We start from the raw sequence: 12,384 nt of genomic DNA, 5'->3' as shown, positions 1-12,384 counted from the left end.
CAGAAATTTACAGTAATAAGTTTTCTTTCTTTCTTTGTTCGAACAGCACCTCTTGGGGAGATCGTCGAAATCGAAACTGGTGGTCCTTGACCTCGAAAAGCGCCCGCTGCGTGCCAGTAGGCAATCGCAGTGGCCTGCATTGGCGCCTTTTTTTTATATTTTAGGGGGGGGGGGGGCATTATCACGTTATTGACACCATAACCATATGTCCTCATTCTACAGAGGGCGTGCAACTACCAGCTAATTTGCTGCCCCAAGAGAGCCGCCGCCACGCGTTTCCCCGTCCCTCCTGTCCCTAGAGTCACTGGAAAAGAAATCCAGTGACTCTACCTGTCCCCGCCCCGTCGCGCTGCAGCGGCCGCAACTGCAACTACGGCTGCCACGCGCTCTCCCATTGAAAGCCACTAGACGCGGCGGGCTGCACCTCCTTGGCTGCACCGTGCGCTTTTCCATCCAGCGGCCGTGCTTGTACGTCACCGACAACACTGAACCCACGTATTCTGCGTGGCAGTCAGCTGTTTACTACGGAGCCACGCCAGGTTTCGAAGCTGCTTTGGAAAAGGTCCACATGCAGGCGTAATATTTATTTATTTATTTATTTATTAAAGGTACTTTCAAGGCCCGAAGGCACTACAGAAAGGAGTGGTTTGAACAATCGTAAGTGCAGTTAAAAAGTTAAAAAAAAAAACAGAAAACAGGAAAAAAAGAAAAATTCTACAGGGCATCATGTATGGCGAGCTTGAAGTCTTTTTGGTCCGTTATACAGGCGATGGAGGCGGGAAGGTGGTTCCAGGCGGCGCTTGTCCTTGGCACGAATGAATCATTATATAGTCTGGTGCGACAGGATGGTAGGCCCACCTTAAAGCGATGATCCATCCTTGGTGATATGAAGCGAGGTGGATGAAACAGGGCGTCCTTCAAATGGCTGTTATAATGATAGATTTTGTGAAAAAGGTTAAGGCGAGACAATGTGCGGCGCAATGAAAGATCAGGCAAGTTTAGGGTGCTCTTCATGGATGTGACACTGGAATGACGTGAATAATTCGATAAAATGAAACGTGCTGCGCGATTCTGAGTGGTTTCGAGAGATTGAATGAGAATGGCATGAGTTGGGTCCCATATGGCGCATGCGTACTCTAATTTTGGTCTGACCAATGTTTTATACAGTGTTAACTTGAGTGACGATGGCGCAGAGGAAAAGTTACGGCGCAGATAACCAAGCATGCGGTTAGCGTTGTTAATCACATATTCTGTGTGTTTATTCCAGGAAAGATTAGAAGATATGTGAACACCAAGGTATTTGTAATTGTCAACAGATGGTAATGGAATGTTATTGAGGGAATAAGTACGCGGACAGTGGGTGGTAGTGCGACGTGAAACTTGCATGCTCTTGCATTTAGATATGTTAAGTGTCATGAACCATGTGTTACACCATGCGAATATGCTATCTAGGTCGCGTTGAAGGTTAAGGTGATCGACATGACTGGTTATTTTCTGGTAGAGGACGCAGTCGTCTGCAAAGAGTCGGACAGTAGAAGAAGAAACACAAGAAGGAAGATCATTAATGTAAATTAAGAAAAGGAGTGGCCCTAAAACGGACCCTTGCGGTACACCAGATGATACTGCGGAATTAGGTGAACAAAAATTATTAGCTGTCACGTACTGGCTGCGGTTAGAGAGGAATTCTTTAATCCATGTAAGTACATTGGGGTCGATGTTAAGCTGAGTAAGTTTGAAAATGATTAGTGCGTGTGAAACGGAGTCAAATGCTTTAGCGAAATCTAAGTATATGCAGTCAGTATCAAATTCAAGATCTGCGTTAATAAACAAGTCGTTAGTAAAACACAGCAACTGTGTTTCGCATGAAACTGTCTTACGGAAGCCATGCTGATAAATGCTAAAGAAGGAATTAGATTCAAGGAATTCAATGAGGTGCGAGTAAATGACATGCTCTAAGATTTTCACTGGAATGGATGTTAACGATATGGGACGGTAGTTATTGGGGGAATGTACATCACCAGATTTATGCACAGGGACCACCTTCCCAGTCTTCCAGTCAGATGGCAGTGTGGACGTCTGTAATGACTGTTCAAAAAGTTTTGACAATATTAAAGAAGAATAGACTTGAGTACACTTCAACATTTTTGACGAAATGCAATCTGGACCAGCTGATGATGACACTGTCAAGTTTCCAACAAGTTTTTCGACACCAACTGCATCAATGATAATAGGGTCCATTGGCAAGAAATCGGTGCTTGTTAACTGTGGAAATATAGTTGGGATGCTGTTCTGAAAGTGTGCAGCAAATACATTACTCAGAACGTTGCAGCACTCGCTAAGAGCGACTGGGACATCAGACTGTATTAATTGGATATGTCGCGTTGTAGTTCCGCTAATGATGCTCCAAAACTTACGTGGATTAGAGCGCAGCAGCGAAGGAAGAGTTTCATCGAAAAATACTTTTTTGGCTTTCGAAAGCGCAGTACAGAATTCTCTGTTAAATGTCTGATAAAAAGACCAATGGTCTGTTCTGGCTGTTGATTTGGCGCGTCTGAATAGCCGCTTCTTTTTATTGCGCATGCGTTTCAACGTGTTATTGAACCACGGAGAACGAGGATTCGATGAAACTTTTCTCTTAGGTACAAATCGGTCAATTAGGGCTAGCAGTTTGTTCTTATAGTCTAGCCAGTTCTGTTCAACAGATCGCTGCTCAAAACCAGCAAAGAATAGGTCAACAAAAGATTGTAACTCTGTATTCATTCCATGAAAGTCCGCTTTGCTATAGTCTTGGATAATTTTTGTTCTTTTCTTGATGGAAACCCGTGCTTTTATTGTGAAGTGGATTATGCAATGGTCGCTAATTCCCGGTAGATGAGTGAAGGGTGAAGCTAGGTCAGGTGTACTGGTAAGTACTAGATCTAATACGCTAGCGGAAGTGGGAGTAACGCGAGTAGGAAAGTCAACAAGCTGGGTAAAGTTGAAGTCGTGACAAAAATTCAAAAATTCCCTACTTTCACCTGAGTTGTGCTTTAAGGTAACCGGGTCTCTTTCCCACATGATGTCGGGAAAGTTGAAATCGCCAAGAATGAACAAAGGTGATCTCGGGTATCTGACGAACAGCTGATTGACAACATCATGCAAGTCATTGCAAAAGGATGATGATGCAGTTGGTGATCGATAGCAAATACAAAATATTATTTCGCGAGAATCAATGAGCACGCGAACACAAACAAGTTCAAGTGAAGACATAACAGGAATAATATGAGAGGCAAGATTATCGGCAACCGCCAGCAGAACACCCCCACCAGACCGGTAATCGCGGTCGCATCGGTAAAATTTGTAGTGCTTCTCACAATCCAATATTTCTTCATTTCTTACTTTTGTAGAAAGCCAAGTCTCTGTCAGACCAACAATATCAGCGGAACAGGAATCAATAGCAGAAGACAGTTCGACGCGTTTATTCAGGACGCTGCGCACATTAGAAAAGAAAAAAGAAGCGTTTCCTGCGCAGCAACGAGACGGGCGTAGCTATGAGGTGCTAGAAGTGTCAGCACGTGCAGGTAGAGAGGGTTCTTTGTCCTTAGCTTGGGGTGAATTGATTTCGCGAACGCTGTCGCTTTCTGCGCAGTAAACGTAAGTTTTCTTGTTCATGACCAGTTTGTTAACGCGTAGCAAATACGGTTGCCCGGCTGCCTTAGCAAATTCCATTAATTTCTTCCTTGAGTTTCGCGTGCTTTTGCAAAAATCTTCGCTAGCTGATACACCAGTTCCTTTGAATTTTTGTCTCTGCATCAGGATAGCATCTCTAACCTTAAATGACGAAAATTTGACGATAATTGGCCGAGCTTTTTTAGCGGCGTAACTTCCTAACCTATGTGCTCGGGAAACTTCGGAGTCAGAAATGTGCATGTCAAGGTGTCGGGAGAGTAGATCACGAACATGGCCTTCAGACTGAGCCCACGTCTCATTAGGGCTGTCCGATATACCAAAAAACAATACGTTCTCTCGTCTGGACCTGTCTTCAAGATCGTCCAGTCGGGCACTGAGTGTCTGGCCTTGCACCTTGACAGTTTCAGCGATTAGACGTGGCACATCACTGACTACTGCAGAACCGTCGCATGACTCGACGAAAGCTTCCACCGCCGACAACCTTTCCGTTAAATCAGCAACAGTTTGCGCTAATGCCTCCTGTTTAGTCTTTAGGTCGGCAAGAGCTTCCATTAGCTCATCGTGACGGTGATCACCTTTTTCAGATAGCTTAGCGATCGCGTCTAGTATTTCTTTGTTAGTATTTGCAGGGCCAGGGTTTAGTTCAACGTCTCCACAACATAGTAGAAGCTTTGTGACATGCACGCATTCGCACACACATTCAAATATGACACTTGGGCACGGTAGGAGCAGCAGACAGACGTTACTGGTTCGCTTACAGTAGAGAGAAGGAGGTTTACTGACCTGCACAAAAAGCAAAATCGGATTTCTGAGCGACCGCATCGTTGCCGCTCCACCGTGCCCACTGAAGGAACAGGAGAATTCCGTGGTCTTTATATGCTCTTGCGTCGCTGCAGTCGCCCGCAGTGTTGTGGACCAGGTGACGATGGAAAGGATGCCACCGTCAGATAGTGGCAGATGACGCAGGGGCGTGTTCATCCAGATCGGGGCCGCCAGCAACACCGGTGAAGAGTAGTTGGCACGCGCTGGATTCGCACGCGGTGGTAATGTTCCAAACCAGGCGACTAACTGCACAAAAAGCAAAATCGGATTTCTGAGCGACCGCATCGTTGCCGCTCCACCGTGCCCACTGAAGGAACAGGAGAATTCCGTGGTCTTTATATGCTCTTGCGTCGCTGCAGTCGCCCGCAGTGTTGTGGACCAGGTGACGATGGAAAGGATGCCACCGTCAGATAGTGGCAGATGACGCAGGGGCGTGTTCATCCAGATCGGGGCCGCCAGCAACACCGGTGAAGAGTAGTTGGCACGCGCTGGATTCGCACGCGGTGGTAATGTTCCAAACCAGGCGACTAACTGCACAAAAAGCAAAATCGGATTTCTGAGCGACCGCATCGTTGCCGCTCCACCGTGCCCACTCCAATATTGGTGCAACTTGAATTGTGGTTACAAAGCTGATTAATTTTATAAACTTTACACATGCTCTCCTGATGAAGATATCATGTTACGGTAACTTCAATTGTGATTCCAGTGTTAGTTCCGCTTTTATAGCAGTCTAATAAACATTACATCTTGTATTTCTACGTGTCTGCAAGCTATATTCAAGCTTTGCTGAACCGCGAAGGAATGCGCTAACGAAAGTTACGTATCACATCCACATCATCACATCGTAATGAGCACTTTCTTTTTCGGTAATACTGACGTCTGTGACCTAACGTGAGTGCTGCCATTACGCCTGACCATAAGTTACTCTTTAAACGCCAGTGTTGTCGACGTTTTCTGGTACGCCCACAAGGTGTATACAAATATATATGTATACTTACTAAAGACGTTGATCCGCCTCGTAACACTTCGCTCAAATCTAAAAAATATGGATGTGCTAATAGTGAATGTTAGGAATTGAATCTAATACAGTTAGAATAGTAATGACACCGAATTGAACAACAATACTAATCGCATACTCTTCGAGTAGTTTTTTTTCGAATAGTAATACCTCTGTTACATGACCTATGCAATGTCATTCGCAGCCAAGGACATTCATAAGGAATTTCATTGCGATCTTGTATTCCGGGTCTACACTGGTATGTGAAATGACATTAGAAATCGATGGCAATGTTTATCGGCAGGTTTCTATGATGCCAAAAAAAAAACTACAGCTCTCGCATTTAAATTACATTACATTGTCCGGCTGATTTAAAATATACTGCAACTCGATAAAGCAGCATCAGTAGAAAAAAATCCCCGTATAGATGCCCAAAGCAAGACTCACAATTTACAGTCGACAATATTTGGGACCGTGACAGCATTCATGAATTTGTGACTGCAATGAATGATGATCAGTACAAACGAACGCTAATTGCTCTCCACAGCTGCTGCTTCGAATGAAAATCAGAACCGACTAAAGCGCCTCAAACTTGCCATTAAAAAAAAAGAGAGAGAGAGAAGATCACAGACGATGAGGGCTTTGGAGCTGCGCTTACACACCAATACTTCTACATCGGCTGCTTTTCGGCCTTCGAATATACGTCGGCAATTAACAAAGAACTGTGGTGCTTCTCAAGAAAGGAAAATCGGTTTAAAAGCACTCTTCCTAACCTGGTGTCCAACACGTGCGTGTGTACTCTGCTATAGTCTAACGCGACGGCGCCCAGATTGTACGTAAAAAAGTTACCGGAAAGTTAACAACCTTTAATAAACACCTGAACATCGTTTTCACTTGCTTATAGATATGGATTTAGTAACCTCTTGTCACGCACCTGTTGACGAGCTTACAAATGCCGCGCTTGCACGAGGTTGGTGAACATATTCAACGGGCGCATTTCATTAATTAGGTGCGAATGTGATTCGCTATGCTAGCAGCAGCAATGTCATTCGCAGCGAATGGCATTGTCGTGGGACAGGGGTATACGAGAACCATTTTCAAGAAGAGTCCCAGGACTCCACAACATTTTATTTGAAGTAAATATTCACAAGCTTTCACAAAAGAACGTTACGGTTGTATTTAACCGACTCAGAATACGGATACTCAGAATGCGACAATTATGAAAACTGAGGTAAGCTCGTATACAGCAGCGATCAGAGACTTCGAAATATTTTGTAACTATAGCAGGGGTTACACTAACCAAGGCGATACTTTCTTGCCCGCTTTTAAATGAAAAAAATGAGACATAATAAAAACTTAACATTTTTTTTACCAAACATCACGCATACATCTAAAGCTGTAATGACACAGGTGAGCCTGCCATCACAACATGGCCTTCGGCACGGAAGGCATGCAAACATCAGTGTTGAAAGCTGTATCTGCAAGACCGAACAATTTGCACCGACACAACTCTTGCGTCTGTTGTTAGTCATGAAGCTGAATAAAACCTGAAGATGAAGACGGAAAGTGATCAATGCGATGCACCTACAACTTAGTAATCGTCAAAGTGGAGTTTTGAGAGCAAAAATCTGACAAAACGCCTTTATTCGGTAATCAGCATGGCGTAGGCAGTCTCGTAAAAGCTTGGGCTTCATCATAGAGTTTTCAAAAATTAACTTGAGGGGACTGGCGCTGCGATTGTTCAGCGATAATAGGAATGATGGGTAGTACACGGATTTGCCTAGCCTTCGTACTTGTTGGTGGCAAATCGTACTTGTGACTTCGTTTATTGCTGTGTTTCGGTTTTGTTTCAAAGCAAATAACAAACCCTTTTTTTTTTTTCACTTCGTGAGCAGATTTGAAGTGGTAAGCCTGAAATATCAAGGTAGTGAAGCGTAACTGCGGAACATTTGTCGATCGTTGTTTCGTGACAAAGCAGCTTCAAGCCACGCGAAGCAAGAACAAGCGTAAAGTATGAAGACTATAGGCAAAGCCATGTCATACCCATTATTCACTGAAGCGCTGTGCATTGCACCACCCATAGACACTAGCGCCACAGTTCCCTCTAGTATATTTAGGAAACTCTATTGGCTGCATGAATGTTGGTAATTTAGTGCTTAAACGAAGAAAAAGTAAGTACCTCTGGCACTTCCTAAATTTCTTTGTTTTGAAATTCTCTATTCGGTGCTGAATATTCGAAAACTATTCAATCGATATTTGGTATTTTGAATATGTACTATTCTATTGGAGTACCGAATTAAATATACTGCTATTCGATTCGTTATTCGAAATTGTCGAATATTCTCACACCGCTTCAAAAATGCAGCACAAACAATAACTCGTCGAGTGCTTCGCACAAGACTGATTCCCACAAGGCGTAGGATCTGCCGAATACTGAAGAGAACACCGCAAAAAAGGGGCCGGAGTAAGAATAAACACACAACACAAGTGCTGACGAACGACTGTGTGTAAATTTATTACACCGGGAAATATATAGTAGCTGAAAACGTAAAACAAGAATAAAACCATCACGTGCACATAAGGGTGAAACGCAAAATGAATCTTCTACTAGTCGACATTTCCAAGTTAACTACTCAGAAACATTATCTCTTTTTCCAGGAGAGCGAGTGAAGGCTCATACGTTTCCTGTCGTCTTGATATGGCAAGCCTCGTCAATTTTGCGCGCTGTTTTGTTACAATATTTTGAGAGTATCCTGCAAATATGAAAGAACGGGGCGCAGCCGCACAAGAAGCAATGGGCTGCCAAGGTGCTGCTTGCTATTTAAGAAGCAGTTGTTGTATAAGCGAAATTCCCACGAAAACCGTGTGTCTGATACCCCAGTGACAATGTACGTTTTAATGTCATTCGAATGGAATGACATTCGCATGTAATGACATTATGCGGCTGCTGCACATAGATATGTTATGTAATTAGTGTTGAATTAGTGTTTAATGACAAGCAATCGAAGGAGTTCGAGAAACACATGCCGCGCAAACCACAAACAGAACGTATACCCTCTACCGCAGGGACTACTTAAAAGGTAGCATTCGGCATCAATTTGACTCGCATTCATGCAAACACACTAGTAAAGTTGCTTTTTCAGGGCATCTATCATTTCAACGAGGACAGGGGTACAGAAGACGGTCGCAAGATGTCTTTACTCTCCACCTCAGCCGTCGGCACTGTCGGCCATGTAATGTAAACAAGCGGGCGCCTCTGTGAACGTTTATGCGTGCAGTGATGGCATCAGCCCCACGAGTGCACTGAACCCAGGCAGAGAAGTTTGCTCTCGTAAGGGTATACGGCAGTAAGCTCGTCTGCCAGCATATAACGCGTGTTTTAAAGCGAACAAGCGCGAAATGCTCTGGGTTTTGTGTGTGGTCGAACCGCAAACTATAACACGTGTGAATCTGTCACATTGCGTTCTAGAAAACCTAGACAAACGCGACACGTTTATTTTCCCGCTTTTTTTTTTTTTCGTCACGCCGCGCACGCCGTGTTGCTTGTGTTCATTCTATCGGCTGTGGACTGGCTGAGCGGATCGTGCTGGCTTATTGTGGGCATATATTCTGAGAAATAAAATTTCTATGCGTATTCATTTAGCAAAGCGACTTCCCGCTTTGCTAACTGATTTCACTTCTTTATCACTCAACATTTTCCTTCCTCAACTACTCTGGGCATTTCCTTTTTTTTTTCTGAATTGTCAGCATTGACATCACAACAAATCACATTACTTTTTAAAGTGTATACTCTAGCACCACCACGGATCGAATGGCATTCACTGCTCAGAATGACATTTGAACCTAATGACATTAACAGCTTCTGTGTGACAGGGGCATAAAAGACCTTTTGTCTGGAATAAATGGATGCTTTCACTTAATGCAGTGGCGTTCGCTAGTAAATAAAGCGATTGTATTGACTTTCATGCTTCAATACGTCAGAACATCATTCACAATATTATTCTGCTAGCTAGGGAATTAGAATCCTAGCAATAAAAACTTGTATTCCGGTATGTGTATTCATGTGTATGTATTTTTGTAACTGTATTTCGGGATACTTTTTTCGCCTTTTGCGAATGCATCTCTGAAATATTCCGCTACACCAAAGAAAAATGCATCTCAATATCCGTATTTCAAGCTTCCACCCCATGTATTTCGATATCTGTAGTTGTGAATACCTTTGTGAGCATCTCTGCCCAGCCCTTCTCCTCGTTATGTCACTCCTCAATCGGCGCTCAGTCACGGTGATCCAGTCAACTTAGCCACGTTGTGATAACTTCGAGAGCTGCGGTTGCAAATCATACGGCCAACTCTTTCTTTCTCTTTCGTTGAAGGTATACACTTTGAAGAGGCGATGCGCCTGAAGCGACAAACTATCAAAAGAGTGGCTACTTGGCCTGGTTGGAGTTAAGATTGATATGATGGATGTAATCCCGATGGTTCAGATGATCACGACGACACGTTCAAGGACTGGACTGTTTGCTCACTTCCTGACAGACTTCAGCTTATGTACACACTGACACTTATTTACAAACAAAGGCCGGGGTGGCCACTAAACCGACCGCACAGTAAGCACTGGGCTGTATTAATATCAACGTCGGCGTTACTTGCCGAGCCCTTCGTATACTCCCCACATCGACACCAACTTCTTGATGTAGTATCAACCCTTGGATCAGAGTCTGTGCTAAGCATGACCTCTATCCACGCTTCCCGATCTCGTTCTCGAGCACCAAGCTCCCCTTCTCTCCCTTTCTCTTCATTAAATACCTCTCGTCTCATCTGAGACAGCCTCGTGGGACGAACCCATACTCGATGCTCCTCCAATGGAGCAAACAACTGCCCTTTCCTCAGAGATGGGTCTCTGCCTCTGCGTTCCCACGCTTTGCTATCCTCGGAGCATCGGCTAAGAAGAACTCCGTCATTTCGTCGACGTAAAGCTTAAAAGATACCTTCGTGCGACAATAAGCCTGTCTAGACGGCCGGTCGGCTGTCTGGCGTTAGTAGACACGATTCTGCAGTATATCCGCACGTATTGTTACAGCATGGCGCCACATTATCTCGTCGGGAGCCGTGTCGCGACAGCGACCAGTTATTTCTCAGCCTGGCTCACCTTGAGAGCGCTACCGCCGTGCGGGTGACTCCCCAGCGCAAGGTGCGGTGAACAAAGGCTCACGGGGTTTGACGACAAAGACGCGTTCCGAGAAGAACGGCTTAGTCCGCTTCTGGGCAGCCTCTTTTCATTAACTTCCCTTTTCGTCAGGCGCCGTCTACCGACTGGCCATCCTTCGCGTGCCCCAAAAATAACTCCTTTTAACCCAAAAATGTGGTATGTAGGCTTGTTGTACATACAACTTCAAGAACGTTATGGGGAGAGGGGGGGTCACACTATGTGCACTGCCGACACTTCGAGTCGCGCGTAAACATCATACCAAAGTAAATAAAACAACAACAAAAACATGTTACATGGGATTCACTATAACGTCATTACATCATTACAAAGCACTATCACACATGTGTCCCTTCCAAACATGTTTGTGGCCACCCAAGCGCACAAAGTCACGCAGAAGACCACAAGGAGGGGTACACACCCGAAAATAAAAAAAAAATGCAGAGAAACGCACTCTAGTAGTCACATTCGTGCATTGGTTGGATCGTAACTCACAGGTTGGACCCTGTCCCGTACGTTCCTTGGTGCACCATGACATATAATAAACATTCAGACATCATTGTCTTTATACCTGCCTAAATCTAACGAACTTCCACACAACTACATCACAACGTGCCCATTTAGTAGTAGTATTCGAAAAAAAAAGAGAAAAAAGAAAACCTTCACCCGTCTCCCTAGGCTCACTCTACTGATTCCCGCTGTCCAATCACGACAAGGCATCGGCGCACTTATTACGAGATCCCTTTATGGGAGAAAATGAGATGTCGTACTTCCGTAAGGCCAAGGCCCAGTGGGTCAGGCGAGCACTAGATGACATGGAGCGGGTCACGTAGGTTAGTGGGTTGTGATCAGTCACAACCTTTACTCTGGCGCCAAATAGCGAAGTGTCCAACCGACCTAGCGCCCACACTACAGCGAATGCCTCTCTTTCAAATGCAGACCACTTTGCCTGCTGAGGAGTGAGCTTCTTACTGAGGAAGGCAATAGGTTTACTGATCGCCATCTGTCTCCTGAGCCAAACGAGCTCCTACACCCCTTTCAGAAGCATCGGTAGTTAGCACAAACTCCTTGTCCAGGTGCGGAGCACTCAACGAAGGCACAGCCTTGAGGGCCTGCTTAATAGCATTGAAAGCGCTTTCACTTTCTACGCTCCACGGGATGACGTTTGGTACGCAGCGGTTGGTGAGGTCAGTAAATGGGCGCACTGTCTCTGAGTACGCGGGGATGCATTCCCGATAATAATTAAAAAGTTCTAGCACACTTCGCAGATCTCGCTTTGTGCGTGGTATTTTCAGTAGCACTATCGCACTAACCCTATCAGGGTCAGGGGAGTGAGATCCTGAACCAACCACATGTCCCAAGTACATAACTTTCGCTTGTGCGGGCCGTCACTTTTGCGGGTTAATCGTTAAACCCACCTGCGCTATAGCGGCCAACACCGCATCCAAGTGACGTACATGCGATTCCCAGCTCTCCGAGTACATTGCTATGTCATCTATGTAAGCGCACGAATAGCGTCTACACTCTTAAAAAAAGTTAGTAAAAAGGTAGCAACTGCAAGCAAATAGGTAGTAACTGCAGCGGTTACTACCTTTCTTAGACCGTTACTACCTTTTTGCTGCCCGTTTACTACATACGTTAGTAAACAGTTACTTGCTGCGACCGTTACTAACTTTTTGCGACCTGTTTA

The 12,384-nt window shown here is 44.7% G+C and overlaps 2 protein-coding genes across 2 annotated transcripts in view; one reads left to right on the top strand and one right to left on the bottom strand.

Moving 5' to 3' along the window:
- The window catches only part of LOC119177125 (uncharacterized), a 71,961-nt gene that overhangs the window by 10,828 nt on the left and 48,749 nt on the right, over positions 1-12,384 (top strand). The gene's annotated exons all lie outside the window — the stretch shown is intronic.
- LOC142775855 (uncharacterized) lies at positions 730-5,078 on the bottom strand. The gene is made up of 3 exons (XM_075878141.1): positions 4,453-5,078; positions 2,019-2,085; positions 730-925 (listed from the first exon to the last, which is right to left on the bottom strand). Exons 1-3 carry the CDS (start codon positions 5,059-5,061, stop codon positions 918-920), a joined length of 684 nt encoding a protein of 227 aa, XP_075734256.1. The 5' UTR covers positions 5,062-5,078; the 3' UTR covers positions 730-917.

Source organism: Rhipicephalus microplus, chromosome X (assembly GCF_043290135.1).
Source record: "Rhipicephalus microplus isolate Deutch F79 chromosome X, USDA_Rmic, whole genome shotgun sequence".
Classification (NCBI taxonomy): Eukaryota; Metazoa; Arthropoda; class Arachnida; order Ixodida; family Ixodidae; genus Rhipicephalus; species Rhipicephalus microplus.
The sequence above is the reverse complement of the archived record's forward strand: the minus strand, read 5'-3'. Positions and strand labels throughout refer to the sequence as shown.

Coding starts and splice junctions, on each gene's coding strand:
- LOC142775855 (XM_075878141.1), bottom strand. CDS start 5,061: ATGCGGTCGCTCAGAAATCCGATTTTGCTTTTTGTGCAGTTAGTCGCC. Junction 2,086..4,452: donor CGATTTTGCTTTTTGTGCAG/GTCAGTAAACCT, acceptor CTTTTTGAACAG/TCATTACAGACGTCCACACT.